General features: G+C 34.7%; 2 protein-coding genes and 2 pseudogenes across 4 annotated transcripts; all 4 read right to left on the bottom strand.

Annotated features, from left to right (window-relative positions):
- Positions 1-140: 140 nt before the first annotated feature.
- On the bottom strand, positions 141-1,148 carry LOC129869985 (uncharacterized). Of its 3 annotated transcripts, none has more exons than XM_055944534.1 (2): positions 1,124-1,148; positions 141-497 (listed from the first exon to the last, which is right to left on the bottom strand). In XM_055944534.1, the coding sequence occupies exon 2, from the start codon at positions 474-476 to the stop codon at positions 294-296; it is 183 nt and encodes a 60-aa protein (XP_055800509.1). In that variant the 5' UTR covers positions 477-497; positions 1,124-1,148; the 3' UTR covers positions 141-293. The 3 variants fall into 3 exon arrangements, with proteins under 3 accessions (XP_055800509.1, XP_055800508.1, XP_055800507.1); XM_055944533.1 differs by lacking the exon at positions 1,124-1,148 and adding an exon at positions 1,012-1,117; XM_055944532.1 differs by lacking the exon at positions 1,124-1,148 and adding an exon at positions 826-908.
- Positions 1,149-3,150: 2,002 nt separating this feature from the next.
- Positions 3,151-5,540, bottom strand: LOC129869933 (uncharacterized; annotated as a pseudogene).
- Positions 5,541-7,811: 2,271 nt separating this feature from the next.
- Positions 7,812-10,201, bottom strand: LOC129869932 (uncharacterized). The gene is made up of 3 exons (XM_055944496.1): positions 10,178-10,201; positions 8,617-10,079; positions 7,812-8,532 (listed from the first exon to the last, which is right to left on the bottom strand). Exons 1-3 carry the CDS (start codon positions 10,199-10,201, stop codon positions 7,812-7,814), a joined length of 2,208 nt encoding a protein of 735 aa, XP_055800471.1.
- Positions 10,202-15,523: 5,322 nt separating this feature from the next.
- LOC129869930 (uncharacterized) lies at positions 15,524-17,913 on the bottom strand (annotated as a pseudogene).
- Between the last annotated feature and the right edge of the window lie 387 nt (positions 17,914-18,300).

Below are 18,300 nucleotides of genomic sequence, written 5' to 3'. Positions count from 1 at the left end.
ATTGAGTTTGTGAAATAGCATTAGAAATTGGGGTTATCAAGACTATATGTTATAAAATTGTTTGCCCTGCTACATCAGCTATTTCATTGTCAAAGTCACTCTTGTATAACTATGTTTCACTCATCATGATCACGAACGAATTCAGAGAACTGCATAAATAAAACTAAACAAACAAACATTATTGTTGTAGCACAAGTGAGCCAAAGGTCCTATTGTCTAATTTCACAACTGGCTGCTGCAAAAATGAAAGCTAACAGTTAAAAAGATGATTTGGAATAAGTTTGGCGTTTGCATCACTTCATCTTTTCTTCCTTGAACAGAACATGACAATTCACACGAGGATCAAACTTTCTAAATTCAAGCTTGGTCTGATTCGTTACAAGTGTTTTGGTCTTCTTCTTCACATAGAAAAATCCAGTTCCAGCAGCTGAAACAAGCCTCACGAATAGAGCGCCAGCCTTCTTCTTGTCACCCATTAGCTTATTTGGTAGAGACAACTGAAAAGAGAATGAAGTTTTAGTTTTCCAAATATATAGAGCTAAACGGCTGAAAAACTAACAATTATCACAGATAAGTTTAAACTTATGAAGAACCTTCAGTTTGGAATGGTAGTTCTCAATGGTTTAGGTTAGGAAGGATCAACAAACATAATTACCACCACCATTTACAATTCACAACAGTAAAATAGTCCAAATCTAATAGATTTCAACGAAACACCGTATCTAAAAACCTCCATAGATAACAAAAAAAAAACATATTCATCACTCATCAGATCCTATTTCAGGAAAACCCCAGATAATCAAGAATCAAAAAACAAAAATTTACCTGACAGAAAATCAATACATACATATTCATCACTCATCAGATCCTATTTCAGGCAAAACCCCAAAAAATCAAGAATAAAAAAACCAACTTTTACCTGACAAAAAATAAAGACATACCCAATATAAAGCAACAATTAAACATGTAGGAAATTAACAAATCTTGCATAAAAAGAAGAAAAGTGAGAACCTTTCTTTGTTCTTAGACAGCAAAGAGTATTGAAGGAGGCAAAAAAAAATAAAAGCGTGATAAACAGAGAAGAAGAAGAAAAGGGGAACAAGACTTAGGTTATGAACTTTACTTTATTTAAGGCCCTTTATTGCTTATCTACCTACCAATTTTATTTTATTTTTGTTTTTTCGTATTTCATATCCAGCTTTAGCTGCGCTTGGAAGATTTCTTTCTCAATCATGAATCCGAGCTTATTACTTGAATTTGATTATTTGAAGTCACGTCGAATAGGATTTCATTCGAAGAATAATACTCCCCACCAAAGATTTATTCATATCCAAAATTTGAATCTAAAATATTTTATTAAAAAATGAGTAATCTCATTCATCGCTCTATGGTAATATCGGCCAATTTCATTTCCCTATTTTTTTTATTAATGACACTTTTGACATATTCTTTTTCTTAATTTTCTTGTATGTGAAGATAATTGACAAGATGTAATGTGGTATGGGTTAGGTGGCACACCATGATACTCCATAGTCTTGTTTACATTGCTTAAAAACTAAACAAGAATCTAGAATAAAGATTGCTTTAAAATTTACTATCATCTAGCTTTGATTTTGAGAAAGGTACAAAGGAGTCGATTTTTCGAGTGATAATTATTTATAAGGGTTAATTTTTTTAAAAAAATGATAATATTCGTTTAATTCATGTTTTATTTGAGCAATCTATATGAAATTACGTAATATTGAAAGGGGTAAAGATAAATTCTCAATTTCCACTTTTATTTGAGATGCTCTATCTCATTTTTTTTTCTTTGAATATTAATGAGGTGAGCGAAAAAAAAGGAGCCCAAATTACTATTATACGAATATTACTTATCAATTTAATAAAGAATTTATAAATATTAACGAATATACATATATAAAATATTTGAAAGAGATTGCTCTTAAATTTATCATCTAACATCAATTTTACAGATCTGAATTATTATATGTGAATATTTTTTTATCATTCTAATAAAGAATTTATAATGTTGACAAATATACATATGTAAAGAATCTAAAAGGAAAAATTAATCTAAATTAATCATCTAATTAATAATAAGAAAGCCACAAAAGGGGGTCATCTCTAAAATGCTCTTCATTGGATTATTCCCTCCAGATATTAATGAGGTGAGCGTAAGGATACAACCAAATTTATTATATATGAATATCACTTGTCATTTGAATAAAAAAATTATAATGTTAAAAACATACATATTATTAGAAAAATTCATTGTAGCTGTAATTAATCAGTATTTCTATAAGATATATAGCAGTGATATATATTTAAAAATATGTAAGATTTTTTTTATTTTTTCAAAGTTTAATAAATAGAGTTTCTTAGTTTTTCGATTGCTGGGAGATAACACAAATCTCATTAAAATAATTGACAAGTACATTACGGTTTCGATCAAATTTATAGCTTTGATCCAAATTTTATATTTATTTTAAGAAATTCATTAAATATGTACAAATTATTAATTAGAATTCAATAACTTAAAAAAAAACTAAAATTTCAAATGCATAAATTCAAATCATGATTATGCGTCTACACACAAATTAGCCCGAATAACAACAAAAGGTCGTGGAAACAATGCATAAGGTTACTGGGTACAAAAAGAAATAGACATCGTAACAAATTATCCAAACCACTTGCATATATTTGTCTACCTTAGATCGAAAACTATGGAGGACACAAAGTATGGTAAAATGTTACAGTGGATAGTTGAGTATGATATATCTTATCCTGTCATACTACTAGCGGTAGTAATACACTTGTAGTTTCTTTTATTCCATTTATTGTTTCTTCTACTTCGACTATTTTCCTCATCTTAAACTAGTTCTTCGCTCATTCTGCAACAACAAGATTGAAGCAACATGTATAAAAGCAACAAGATTGAAGCAACATGTATAAATGCAACAAGATTGAAGCAAAAACATGTATAAATGCGTACTTTCCTATAGATTCAAGGTTTCGATAAAGAGATATCAACCTCACGTTCTGTCTGTTCGACAACTATCACTTATCTAGATGCATTCAGACGCCTTATCTATCTTCTATAATAAAAGAGCATGTTACTATTACTCGTCTCTGTATGAAACAATTATCCACTCAAAATCTTCTTTTCTTCAATTTGGAGAGATCAAATTCGTCTTCTTTCTCTTCGACATTTCTCATTTGCCTAGGTCCTCCTTGCCTCTCGCGATACTTCCTTCTTTCGTCAGTACTTTCACCACTTCCATCACCATCAACCCTCTCTCGATGATCTAATCTCTCAACTCTCCTATTGGTACTAGTAAATACCCGATCAGGTGGACTTCTTCTGCTAGAAAGAGACCTCGGATGCACGTGCTCCTGTACAGCATCCACATTCCTCATATCATTCAGATGATGATCAGTGTAAGATGGAGAGTCACACCTTTGAGAGGAAGACCTCGTTCTATCTTCCCTGTACATAACCGGAAACCTGTCCTGAGATGAATCTTGATGACCATTGAATCTCCTCCGAGGGGAGGACCAAGTACGGGATCTAACAGGAGATTTAGACCTCATTCGAGGGAAACCACTTCTCTGCATCGCGGTAAAGTTTGTATTACCCTCAACGAAATGACAATCAGGTCCATCGTACATATATTGCTGAAATGTCTTCCTAGTCCTATAAGCAAAAGCAGCACCATTCAGCCAAGGAGCTGTACGTTTATGTCTGAAGCGATAATCAGCTTCACCTACATAGCTTTCAAAATCACGCTCAGGATACCAATCTCTATGAAACCGGCTCCCTCTTCCACGCATGAAGTTCCCCCTTGAGCTACCAAATGAACGGTCCTCAAACCTATCTCTCACAAATTTAAGTCAAGAGTTGAGCAGCATTATGAAAAAAAATTACAAATCAAACAGCAATAAAAAGAAAAATCACCTATTCCTTGGTAGATGGAATTTCTCCTCCTCCATATAATAATACATCTTCCTTCCACTTCTTGAAGACAGCGACCTACCTGTTACAGGATGAACTGGACTTAGCAGGTTCATTTTTTCAGCTTTCTCGTCACAGCGTTTCACAAAGTCAGCATAAGACTCAGTATGAACATTTTTACTTGAATATTCATTATTCTTTCCTGAATCCATCCCCTCAGCAATTGACTGCATCATTGGTTCTCGGATCTCACCTTCTTCATATTCCTCATCAGATTCATAATCAAAACCATAACATTCATCTTCCGACCCCTCACCACTTGCAACCAAATTATGCGTGTCTTGTGTCTTTCTGCATACCATGAGATCTTCAATGTTCATGCCCGCCGAAACAGATGCCTCAACTTTATCACTGGATACATTTGATTCTTTGAGGTCAAAGTTTGCATTTTTTGCAGCAATATTAGCATTTGCCTGATCTAGAACATTTTTACTCCTATTAGCTTCATTAGTATGAACAAAGTACTCAGATGGAGTAGAAAATCTAGAAGAACTACTCTCCTGAAGCTGCAAATCCTTTCCAATTGATTGGAGCGCAATCACATCTGATGTCATGGATATTTCCAGGCTAACTTCTTAGATTAGATCACATATTACTGGTTTTTGCTCAAGTAATTCCTTAGTTGACAACTCAATAGGCTGCAGATTCTGCCTCACAACCTCAGTGTTTACAACATTAGCCTCATATGTTCCACCTGGACGAACCGCAGTTCCAGCATTAGCTTGTACCAAAGTTTCTACCACAGATTCTGAGTTAACAGTTTTACAAGTAGGGGAATTCATTTTTCTATTCAATGCCAGATTTTCCAGCAAACTCGAGTTTGGACTAACCCTGCTGGAGTCTACATTAGCCAACGACTGCAGTACTGAGGAGTCAAACCCTCGTAAAGTATCATCAGCATTCTTGCAACTTCCTTTCTGAGAAAGCAACGAAGGATTTACAGTTCCACGCATCAGACAACTCTCCTTAGTATTTGGATCAACCAAAGAGGAAACATGAGGTTTCTTTGGGCCTAATGACAGTTCAACATGCCCTGAATCAGCAGGAAGTTCAAATTTACTGTGGCTTTCCCCTTGTTTGGCAACAACTTCCTTCTTGACAGCTAATTTTTCGGCCAATGCTGGTTTCACTGGATCGCCAACATTACTCGAAGGACCGGAACTAGTCTTAGGATTTGCTTCTGGAGAGTCAACTTTCGCGCCCAAAGGTACTTCTTCTTTTACCTCTGGAAGAGAGTTATTGGGAGTATCAGATTTACCTGTACTATCACAAGAATTCAAGCCAGAGTCTTTGGTCTTGGATTCATTTACAGTATGGAGAGGTGCACGACGATAGATCATAGAGTACCTCTTCTTAATAGGAAGAACAGACCAAGACTTACTAGACTGCCGGGCAACAACTCTAGGCTGCAAATACATGATGAAATAGAGTAGTATTAAAAAACAATGCAGGCAATACACAGTTAGACCAATTTTCAACAGCATATAAGAAATCAGATTGAGACCTCATCGTTCCCGGAAACTGGCATGATTCCAGAATCAGCTAAAGCTTTAGCTTCTTTTTTTTCCCATCTCGAGACGATATCAATCAAGTCTTAGAGCACAACTCAAACAGTAGATCACACTCCTCTAGTACCACCCTGCAACCAGATATGCCAAAGTATCAATACAATACAAAAGAAGAGAAATAGAACATGCATATTCAAAATAAAAGAAGGGAATCCCCCCACCCCACCCCCCACTCATAACGTCGCATATCAACAACTTGAAGGATAAACCTACAAGAAAAATAGGGTATAGCTACTATAAAAAAGTAGGATAAAGGATAAAATAAAATTATTAAATAAGAAGTAACAAAATGAGAAGAAAACAAATAAGGAACGACGCAATGATACCAAATTGATCGTTACACAAAGACTTTTGTCGTTACATAAAGATGGATTTAAACTAACAAAATAAACTAATTTACTATCAACAACTAACAGGTTTCGACCATCAAAACACTGACATAAATTACTGAAAATCAGAGAAAATCATCAGAATTCTGCAAAATAGACAGAAAAATCCTACCATTACCAGTAAATTCAACTAGTTTCGGATTGAGGCACAGTTGATTGATTGAACATATATAGGTGCAACCATCCACTTCAACTTTTCTTCTTTTCTGCATAAAGGAAACTAAAATTGATCAACAAAAAAGATATAAAGGCAGTCAAATATTCCAAAATCTAATCCTCATAACAAAAAAAACCTATATCAGGTAACAAACCAAACATTCAAGAATAAAAAACAAAACTTTACATGAAAAACATCAAAAACACCCCCCCCCCCCACCCAAAAAAGGAACAATCAAATAGCATACAGATATATTTATATATGTAGGAAACAAATGAGAACCTTTTTCAATGTTCTCAGACAGCAAAAAGAGTATTGAATGAGCAAAAAATGAGTGCAAAACCAGAGACAAAAAAGGGGAGAAAAGACTTTACTTGCTGAATTTTCTTTGATGTTTCCTTTTTAGTATAATGTGGGATAATTCTTCTTACAAATATATATATATATATATATATATATATATATATATATATATATATAAACCTTAGTTAGGGTTTGTAGAGAATCTAAAAGAGATTCCTATTAAAGAGAATCTGAAAGAGATACCTAGCATTAAGGTAAGCTTTGTAGTCCTTTCTAGCAATGATTATTTAGTTCATGATATACACTCTAGCAATCTACATGGAAAGTTATTCATTTTGTCTTGTCTAATATTTACACCTTGTTTGGATGGTCGTAAAGTATCATTTAAATTTATCGTTAGGTAATGTCGAAAAGGACCATTTTGTGTAACGACCGATTTGGTGTCATCGTGTCGTTACCTTAATATTTTTTTCTTATTTTGTCTTTACTTATTATTTAATAATCTTATTTTATCCTTTACCCTACATTTTCTTTGTAGCTCTACCCCGTACCCTACTTTTCTTATACGTTTATCATTCAAATTATTGATGTGTGATATTATATAATGACGAAAAATGATATAATCTATCCAAACGTTGTTTTCATTCAAAGAAAACAATATGATACAATACAAGACGATACATTATGAAACAAATTTATTATCCATTTTACGAAAATCTGAAAAGGATGCGATTTCTCAAGTGATAGGGTTAGGTTAGTCTGATAACAATCTGCATTCCACAATCTGCATGAAGCTAACAATGAAAAATTCTTAATTCCGTCCATATATATAGAATTTGGAAAAGATTGTTTTCTAATTTATCATCGAGCATTGATTTTACGAATAAGAAAGCGATTTCACGAGTGATAGTTATTTTTTAGGGTTAGTCTGATAGTCCTTTTTAGCAATGATAGTTTAGTTCATGGTACATTCCAACAATCTGTATGGATCTAACAATTGGATAGGACACATTAACTTTGTCTTGTTTAAAATGCTCCTCCTCGAATACTTCATGTAGACATAAAAAAATTGTGTGATTCTGCAAGATGAGTTCAGTTTTAGTTAATAACATATGCCACTTATGCAAATTAACATCACTCAATATTGATATTAAAATGCTTAAACACTTACACAACATGTATAAATGCAACAAGATTGAAGCAAAAACATGTATAAATGCGTACTTTCCTATAGATTCAAGGTTTCGATAAAGAGATATCAACCTCACGTTCTGTCTGTTCGACAACTATCACTTATCTAGATGCATTCAGACGCCTTATCTATCTTCTATAATAAAAGAGCATGTTACTATTACTCGTCTCTGTATGAAACAATTATCCACTCAAAATCTTCTTTTCTTCAATTTGGAGAGATCAAATTCGTCTTCTTTCTCTTCGACATTTCTCATTTGCCTAGGTCCTCCTTGCCTCTCGCGATACTTCCTTCTTTCGTCAGTACTTTCACCACTTCCATCACCATCAACCCTCTCTCGATGATCTAATCTCTCAACTCTCCTATTGGTACTAGTAAATACCCGATCAGGTGGACTTCTTCTGCTAGAAAGAGACCTCGGATGCACGTGCTCCTGTACAGCATCCACATTCCTCATATCATTCAGATGATGATCAGTGTAAGATGGAGAGTCACACCTTTGAGAGGAAGACCTCGTTCTATCTTCCCTGTACATAACCGGAAACCTGTCCTGAGATGAATCTTGATGACCATTGAATCTCCTCCGAGGGGAGGACCAAGTACGGGATCTAACAGGAGATTTAGACCTCATTCGAGGGAAACCTCTTCTCTGCATCGCGGTAAAATTTGTATTACCCTCAACGAAATGACAATCAGGTCCATCGTACATATATTGCTGAAATGTCTTCCTAGTCCTATAAGCAAAAGCAGCATCATTCAGCCAAGGAGCTGTACGTTTATGTCTGAAGCGATAATCAGCTTCACCTCCATAGCTTTCAAAATCACGCTCAGGATACCAATCTCTATGAAACCGGCTCCCTCTTCCACGCATGAAGTTCCCCCTTGAGCTACCAAATGAGCGGTCCTCAAACCTATCTCTCACAAATTTAAGTCAAGAGTTGAGCGGCATTATGAAAAAAAATTACAAATCAAACAGCAATAAAAAGAAAAATCACCTATTCCTTGGTAGATGGAATTTCTCCTCCTCCATATAATAATACATCTTCCTTCCACTTCTTGAAGACAGCGACCTACCCGTTACAGGATGAACTGGACTTAGCAGGTTCATTTTTTCAGCTTTCTCATCACAGCGTTTCACAAAGTCAGCATAAGACTCAGTATGAACATTTTTACTTGAATATTCATTATTCTTTCCTGAATCCATCCCCTCAGAAATTGACTGCATCATTGGTTCTCGGATCTCACCTTCTTCATATTCCTCATCAGATTCATAATCAAAACCATAACATTCATCTTCCGACCCCTCACCACTTGCAACCAAATTATGCGTGTCTTGTGTCTTTCTGCATACCATGAGATCTTCAATGTTCATGCCCGCCGAAACAGATGCCTCAACTTTATCACTGGATACATTTGATTCTTTGAGGTCAAAGTTTGCATTTTTTGCAGCAATATCAGCATTTGCCTGATCTAGAACATTTTTACTCCTATTAGCTTCATTAGTATGAACAAAGTACTCAGATGGAGTAGAAAATCTAGAAGAACTACTCTCCTGAAGCTGCAAATCCCTTCCAATTGATTGGAGCGCAATCACATCTGATGTCATGGATATTTCCAGGCTAACTTCTTGGATTAGATCACATATTACTGGTTTTTGCTCAAGTAATTCCTTAGTTGACAACTCAATAGGCTTCAGATTCTGCCTCACAACCTCAGTGTTTACAACATTAGCCTCAAATGTTCCATCTGGACGAACCGCAGTTCCAGCATTAGCTTGTACCAAAGTTTCTACAACAGATTCTGAGTTAACAGTTTTACAAGTAGGGGAATTCATTTTTCTATTCAATGCCAGATTTTCCAGCAAACTCGAGTTTGGACTAACCCTGCTGGAGTCTACATTAACCAACGACTGCAGTACTGAGGAGTCAAACCCTCGTAAAGTATCATCAGCATTCTTGCAACTTCCTTTCTGAGAAAGCAACGAAGGATTTACAGTTCCACGCATCAGACAACTCTCCTTAGTATTTGGATCAACCAAAGAGGAAACATGAGGCTTCTTTGGGCCTAATGACAGTTCAACATGCCCTGAATCAGCAGGAAGTCCAAATTTACTGTGGCTTTCCCCTTGTTTGGCAACAACTTCCTTCGTGACAGCTAATTTTTCAGCCAATGCTGGTTTCACTGGATCGCCAACATTACTTGAAGGACCGGAACTAGTCTTAGGATTTGTTTCTGGAGAGTCAACTTTCGCGCCCAAAGGTACTTCTTCTTTTACCTCTGGAAGAGAGTTATTGGGAGTATCAGATTTACCTGTACTACCACAAGAATTCAAGCCAGAGCCTTTGGTCTTGGATTCATTTACAGTATGGAGAGGTGCACGACGATAGATCATAGAGTATCTCTTCTTAATAGGAAGAACAGACCAAGAGTTACTAGACTGCCGGGCAACAACTCTAGGCTGCAAATACATGATGAAATAGAGTAGTATTAAAAAACAATGCAAGCAATACACAGTTAGACCAATTTTCAACAGCAAATAAGAAATCAGATTGAGACCTCATCGTTCCCGGAAACTGGCATGATTCCAGAATCAGCTAAAGCTTTAGCTTTTTTTTTCCCCATCTCGAGACGATATCAATCAAGTCTTAGAGCACAACTCAAACAGTAGATCACACTCCTCTAGTACCACCCTGCAACCAGATATTCCAAAGTATCAATACAATACAAAAGAAGAGAAACAGAACATGCATACTCAAAATAAAAGAAGGGAATCCCCCCACCCCACCCCCCACTCATAACGTCGCATATCAACAACTTGAAGGATAAACCTACAAGAAAAATAGGGTAGAGCTACTATAAAAAAGTAGGATAAAGGATAAAATAAAATTATTAAATAATAAGTAACAAAATAAGAAGAAAACAAATAAGGAACGGCGCGATGATACCAAATTGATCGTTACACAAAGACTTTTGTCGTTACATAAAGATGGATTTAAACTAACAAAATAAACTAATTTACTATCAACAACTAACAGGTTTCGACCATCAAAACACTGACATAAATTACTGAAAATCAGAGAAAATCATCAGAATTCTGCAAAATAGACAGAAAAATCCTACCATTACCAGTAAATTCAACTAGTTTCGGATTGAGGCACAGTTGATTGATTGAACATATATAGGTGCAACCATCCAATTCTACTTTTCTTCTTTTCTGCATAAAGGAAACAAAATTGATCAACAAACAAGATATAAAGGCAGTCAAATATTCCAAAATCTAATCCTCATAACAAAAAAAACCCTATATCAGGTAACAAACCAAACATTCAAGATTAAAAAACAAAACTTTACATGAAAAACATCAAAAATACACCCCCACCCACCCACCCAAAAAAGGAACAATCAAATAGCATACAGATATATTTATATACGTAGGAAACAAATGAGAACCTTTTTCAATGTTCTCAGACAGCAAAAAGAGTATTGAATGAGCAAAAAATGAGTGCAAAACCAGAGACAAAAAAGGGGAGAAAAGACTTTACTTGCTGAATTTTCTTTGATGTTTCCTTTTTAGTATAATGTGGGATAATTCTTCTTGCATACATATATATATATATATAAACCTTATTTAGGGTTTGTAGAGAATCTAAAAGAGATTCCTATTAAAGAGAATCTGAAAGAGATACCTAGCATTAAGGTAAGCTTTGTAGTCCTTTCTAGCAATGATTATTTAGTTCATGATATACACTCTAGCAATCTACATGGAAAGTTATTCATTTTGTCTTGTCTAATATTTACACCTTGTTTGGATGGTTGTAAAGTATCGTTTAAATTTATCGTTAGGTAATGTCGAAAAGGACCATTTTGTGTAACGATCGATTTGGTGTCATCGTGTCGTTACCTTAATATTTTTTTCTTATTTTGTCTTTACTTATTATTTAATAATCTTATTTTATCCTTTACCCTACATTTTCATTGTAGCTCTACCCCGTACCCTACTTTTCTTATACGTTTATCATTCAAATTATTGATGTGTGATATTATATAATGACGAAAAATGATATAATCTATCCAAACGTTGTTTTCATTCAAAGAAAACAATATGATACAATACAAGACGATACATTATGAAACAAATTTATTATCCATTTTACGAAAATCTGAAAAGGATGCGATTTCTCAAGTGATAGGGTTAGGTTAGTCTGATAACAATCTGCATTCCACAATCTGCATGAAGCCAACAATGACAAATTCTTAATTCCATCCATATATATAGAATTTGGAAAAGATTGTTTTCTAATTTATCATCGAGCATTGATTTTACGAATAAGAAAGCGATTTCACGAGTGATAGTTATTTTTTAGGGTTAGTCTGATAGTCCTTTTTAGCAATGATAGTTTAGTTCATGGTACATTCCAACAATCTGTATGGATCTAACAATCGGAAAGGACACATTAACTTTGTCTTGTTTAAAATGCTCCTCCTCGAATACTTCATGTAGACATAAAAATTTTGTGTGATTCTGCAAGATGAGTTCAGTTTTAGTTAGGATTTTTGGAGGCAATTCTACTCTAAACTCTAGTTCATGCTTATATATAAGGTTAAACCTCATTTATTTGCATTCAATAAAGGTCTCAAGCTGAATTGTTCATATATTAAACCATTAAGTGTATTTGTTTTCATTAAGATTTAAGCATTTAATTGGTCTGAATATGTCTTAATTATTGAGATCTAGAACAGAGTCTTGATATCATTAAGAGGTATTCTTTTGGGGATAATAACAATTACTCTATCAACAATCAACAACCACCATTAGTAATTATCTCCGCCATCACAAACACCACCCCCATTACCGTTGTTTACCACAACTACCACCACTGCTAATCACTACTGTTAGTTGCTATCACACTTATCTTCTCCATCATTATTATAATTATATCCATTGTCACCACCACCTCCGTCTCTGTAGCTTTACATGTCTCCACCACCACTATCAACCACTATCATCACTATAGTCAATTCCTACTTCCAACAAACTCTACCATCACAACTAGCACCGTCGTCAACTACCTCCATACATTCTTCGACTGTCACATGCATCCACCATTACTATCAGCCACTACCATCACTATGGTCAATATAATCTCTATTACCAACCACCGCAATCATCATAACTAGCACCACCGCCAACTACCACATACACATCATCAACCGTCGCGCATTCTTCATCCACCATGCACTATCAACACCACCAACTACTAACATCAATCAACTTTACCATTACAATCGCTAACACCACTACCAATCGTCACTATTATGACAGTCACCACAACACCAACCATCTCCACCGTCAAAACTATTACTACCATCATTATTAATCACTAACAATAACGATTACCATCACCAACACCACTACAAGCTATCTCCACCTTCACTAGCAAGCATAAATATTTTATTTTTTTATTAAATAATGATATTTTATTTGAATTCTCGAGTGATATTTTTTAAGGTTAGCTTGGTAGTCTTTTCTAGCAATGATTAATTAGTTTAGGGTACACTCTTAACAATCTATATGGAGTCAACCATTGAATGAAATAATAAGAAATATTAAATTTTTTTCTTGTCTATGATGCTTATATCGGAGGAACAAAATTAAATTCAAGTGCTAAAGTTGAATAGAAATGGATCCAGCGTAACTCATTTATTTTTTGCTGCTGACTCCTTTACATTTTGTTCAGCTAACAATCAAAATGCAGGTTGTGTAGCCAATATTTTGAGGAAATATGAACGAAGCTCTGGGCAAGTGATTAATCTGGATAAATCAACAATTTGTTTTACTACCATGCCCACATTAGGTTTTAGAGATCTAAAAACTTTTAATATGGCTTTATTAGCTAAGGAAGCTTGGTGAATTCTATCGAAGTAAGATTCTTTACTAGCAAGAGTTATTAAAATCAAATATTTTCCAAACTCAACTTTTCTTAAAGCTTCAATATCATCATCTGGATCATAGATATGGAAGAGTATTTTGTGGGAAGAGATCTTTTGACTAAAGGATTAATATGGAGGATTTCTGATGAAAAAAATATTAGTGTTTAGATCAATTCTTGGATACCAAATAATAATGGTTTTTTTTCCTAAGAGTATCCATGGGCATAGAAATTTAGATTTATTGATTTCTGATTTAATTGATGAGAATATGCACACATGAAAAATACAAGAGTTAAATTCGATTTTTAAAGCTGGAGATGTCGATGCTATATTGTGTATCCCAATTTCTATTCTAAATTCTAATATAATGATCGATAGGTTAATATGGTGCCATACAAAAATAGGAAACTATTTAAAATCAAGTTACTACTTCGGAAAGGATTTGATTGGTAAGATAATGAAACAAGCACGTTTTTGGGACTTCATGTGAAAGTTGGGAGTTAAAAATAAGTTTAAACATTTTTTAACAAAATGTGTGCTTAACTCTTTACTTGTTCATAGTAATTTAGCAAAAAGACTAAACAATGTGGATAATACTTGTAAGTAGGGCTGAATCGATAAACCGCACCAAACCGACAAACCGAACCAAATCGAAAAAAAACCCGACTAGTGGTTTGGTTTGACTTGGTTTGGTGTTTGGAAAAAAAACCCGATCATATGGTTGGTTTGGTTTTAACTAAAAAAGGTCAAACCGACCCGATTATAGATATACTACTTTTAAATTATGTTATACATAAAAATATTTATTAAAATGTAATTTATAAATATTTTTTTAAAATTTTTCATAATTTTTGTTTTCTTTCTTACATTTAGATTTGGACTTGAGAAGCCCATCTAAATAAGAGAAACTTACATAAATATACAATATTAAGAAAATATTTACCATCTATAGCAATAAAATAAAAAATTCACTGAACACTTATAATACATTTATAATATAGTTTTAATACATATTGTACAGAACTATTTATAAATCATATATAATACAAGTTTTATAGATGGATAATACATTTTTCACATAATTTAATAAACTTATAATACATTATGTCAGTTTTTTACTACACAAACATAATATATATTTTAAAACACTTATAATACATTTATATTATATGCATAATTCACTTTTAATACAAATGTATATTTATTATAATATTGCTATGTATTGCTATAAATTGTAATAAATAAAAAATATCGCTAAAATCAGTAATTAATTTTTAAAAAGCACTCAATTAAGTAATTTTTTCTCTAAATAATATACAAAAAAAGCCCATCTTATAAAGTTATATTATAAAGTTAAAACTTCAAATAGTGTTTTGCCTCCATCTTATATGTTGATATTTTATACTACAACTCTTTTTAAGAAGCAGTGCTTTTTATTAGATACTATAAAAAACCCGAAAAACCCGAGAAAAATTGATATCGAAAAACCCGACTTTTATTGGTTTGATTTGGTTTATAGATTTAATAACCCGACACAAATGGTTTGGTTTGATTTGTAAAAAGTCTGAACCAACTCGATCCATGTACACCCCTAGTGATAGTAATACACTTGTAGTTTCTTTTATTCCATTTATTGTTTCTTCTACTTCGACTATTTTCCTATTTCAAGTCAGCATAAATACTAGAGCATCTTAAACTAGTTCTTCGCTCATTCTGCAACAACAAGATTGTAGCAACATGTATAAATGCAACAAGATTGAAGCAACATGTATAAATACAACAAGATTGAAGAAAAAACAGGTATAAATGTGTACTTTCCTATAGATTCAAGTTTCGATAAAGAGATATCAACCTCACGTTCTGTCTGTTCGACAACTATCACTTATCTAGATGCATTCAGACGTCTTATCTATCTTCTATAATAAAAGAGCATGTTACTATTACCCGTCTCTGTATGAAACAGTTATCCACTCAAAATCTTCTTTTCTTCAATTTGGAGAGATCAAATTCGTCTTCTTTCTCTTCGACATTTCTCATTTGCCTAGGTCCTCCTTGCCTCTCGCGATACTTCCTTCTTTCGTCAGTACTTTCACCACTTCCATCACCATCAACCCTCTCTCTATGATCTAATCTCTCAACTCTCCTATTGGTACTAGTAAATACCCGATCAGGTGGACTTCTTCTGCTAGAAAGAGACCTCGGATGCACGTGCTCCTGTACAGCATCCACATTCCTCATATCATTCAGATGATGATCAGTGTAAGATGGAGAGTCACGCCTTTGAGAGGAAGACCTCGTTCTATCTTCCCTGTACATAACCGGAAACCTGTCCTGAGATGAATCTTGATGACCATTGAATCTCCTCCGAGGGGAGGACCAAGTACGGGATCTAACAGGAGATTTAGACCTCATTCGAGGGAAACCTCTTCTCTGCATCGCGGTAAAATTTGTATTACCCTCAACGAAATGATAATCAGGTCCATCGTACATATATTGCTGAAATGTCTTCCTAGTCCTATAAGCAAAAGCAGCACCATTCAGCCAAGGAGCTGTACGTTTATGTCTGAAGCGATAATCAGCTTCAGCTACATAGCTTTCAAAATCACGCTCAGGATACCAATCTCTATGAAACCGGCTCCCTCTTCCATGCATGAAGTTCCCCCTTGAGCTACCAAATGAACGGTCCTCAAACCTATCTCTCACAAATTTAAGTCAAGAGTTGAGCAGCATTATGAAAAAAAATTACAAATCAAACAGCAATAAAAAGAAAAATCACCTATTCCTTGGTAGATGGAATTTCTCCTCCTCCATATAATAATACATCTTCCTTCCACTTCTTGAAGACAGCGACCTACCCGTTACAGGATGAACTGGACTTAGCAGGTTCATTTTTTCAGCTTTCTCGTCACAGCGTTTCACAAAGTCAGCATAAGACTCAGTATGAACATTTTTACTTGAATATTCATTATTCTTTCCTGAATCCATCCCCTCAGCAATTGACTGCATCATTGGTTCTCGGATCTCACCTTCTTCATATTCCTCATCAGATTCATAATCAAAACCATAACATTCATCTTCCAACCACTCACCACTTGCAACCAAATTATGCGTGTCTTGTGTCTTTCTGCATACCATGAGATCTTCAATGTTCATGCCCGCCGAAACAGATGCCTCAACTTTATCACTGGATACATTTGATTCTCTGAGGTCAAAGTTTGCATTTTTTGCAGCAATATCAGCATGTGCCTGATCTAGAACATTTCTACTCCTATTAGCTTCATTAGTATGAACAAAGTACTCAGATGGAGTAGAAAATCTAGAAGAACTACTCTCCTGAAGCTGCAAATCCCTTCCAATTGATTGGAGCGCAATCACATCTGATGTCATGGATATTTCCAGGCTAACTTCTTGGATTAGATCACATATTACTGGTTTTTGCTCAAGTAATTCCTTAGTTGACAACTCAATAGGCTGCAGATTCTGCCTCACAACCTCAGTGTTTACAACATTAGCCTCATATGTTCCACCTGGACGAACCGCAGTTCCAGCATTAGCTTGTACCAAAGTTTCTACAACAGATTCTGAGTTAACAGTTTTACAAGTAGGGGAATTCATTTTTCTATTCAATGCCAGATTTTCCAGCAAACTCGAGTTTGGACTAACCCTGCTGGAGTCTACATTAGCCAATGACTGCAGTACTGAGGAGTCAAACCCTCGTAAAGTATCATCAGCATTCTTGCAACTTCCTTTCTGAGAAAGCAACGAAGGATTTACAGTTCCACGCATCAGACAGCTCTCCTTAGTATTTGGATCAACCAAAGAGGAAACATGAGGTTTCTTTGGGCCTAATGACAGTTCAACATGCCCTGAATCAGCAGGAAGTTCAAATTTACTGTGGCTTTCCCCTTGTTTGGCAACAACTTCCTTCTTGACAGCTAATTTTTCGGCCAATGCTGGTTTCACTGGATCGCCAACATTACTTGAAGGACCGGAACTAGTCTTAGGATTTGCTTCTGGAGAGTCAACTTTCGCTCCCAAAGGTACTTCTTCTTTTACCTCTGGAAGAGAGTTATTGGGAATATCAGATTTACCTGTACTATCACAAGAATTCAAGCCAGAGTCTTTGGTCTTGGATTCATTTCCAGTATGGAGAGGTGCACGACGATAGATCATAGAGTACCTCTTCTTAATAGGAAGAACAGACCAAGAGTTACTAGACTGCCGGGCAACAACTCTAGGCTGCAAATACATGATGAAGTAGAGTAGTATTAAAAAACAATGCAAGCAATACACAGTTAGACCAATTTTCAACAGCAAATGAGAAATCAGATTGAGACCTCATCGTTCCCGGAAACTGGCATGATTCCAGAATCAGCTAAAGCTTTAGCTTTTTTTTTCCCCATCTCGAGACGATATCAATCAAGTCTTAGAGCACAACTCAAACAGTAGATCACACTCCTCTAGTAGCACCCTGCAACCAGATATGCCAAAGTATCAATACAATACAAAAGAAGAGAAATAGAACATGCATACTCAAAATAAAAGAAGGGAATCCCCCCACCCCACCCCCCACTCATAACGTCGCATATCAACAACTTGAAGAATAAACCTACAAGAAAAATAGGGTAGAGCTACTATAAAAAAGTTGGATAAAGGATAAAATAAAATTATTAAATAATAAGTAACAAAATGAGAAGAAAACAAATAAGGAACGACGCAATGATACCAAATTGATCGTTACACAAAGA

The sequence above is a fragment of the Solanum dulcamara genome, chromosome 10 (assembly GCF_947179165.1).
Source record: "Solanum dulcamara chromosome 10, daSolDulc1.2, whole genome shotgun sequence".
NCBI classification, from domain to species: domain Eukaryota; kingdom Viridiplantae; phylum Streptophyta; class Magnoliopsida; order Solanales; family Solanaceae; genus Solanum; species Solanum dulcamara.
The sequence above is the reverse complement of the archived record's forward strand: the minus strand, read 5'-3'. Positions and strand labels throughout refer to the sequence as shown.

What these genes read in the sequence shown, in the direction of transcription:
- LOC129869985 (XM_055944532.1), bottom strand. Translation starts at nt 855, where the DNA reads ATGAATATGTATGTATTGATTTTCTGTCAG. An exon ending in ATGTATTGATTTTCTGTCAG is followed by an intron (nt 498 to 825) that starts GTAAATTTTTGT and finishes TTCTCTTTTCAG; the next exon opens with TTGTCTCTACCAAATAAGCT.
- LOC129869932 (XM_055944496.1), bottom strand. Translation starts at nt 10,201, where the DNA reads ATGCCAGTTTCCGGGAACGATGAG. An exon ending in CAGTTTCCGGGAACGATGAG is followed by an intron (nt 10,080 to 10,177) that starts GTCTCAATCTGA and finishes ATGTATTTGCAG; the next exon opens with CCTAGAGTTGTTGCCCGGCA. An exon ending in TTCCATCTACCAAGGAATAG is followed by an intron (nt 8,533 to 8,616) that starts GTGATTTTTCTT and finishes TGTGAGAGATAG; the next exon opens with GTTTGAGGACCGCTCATTTG.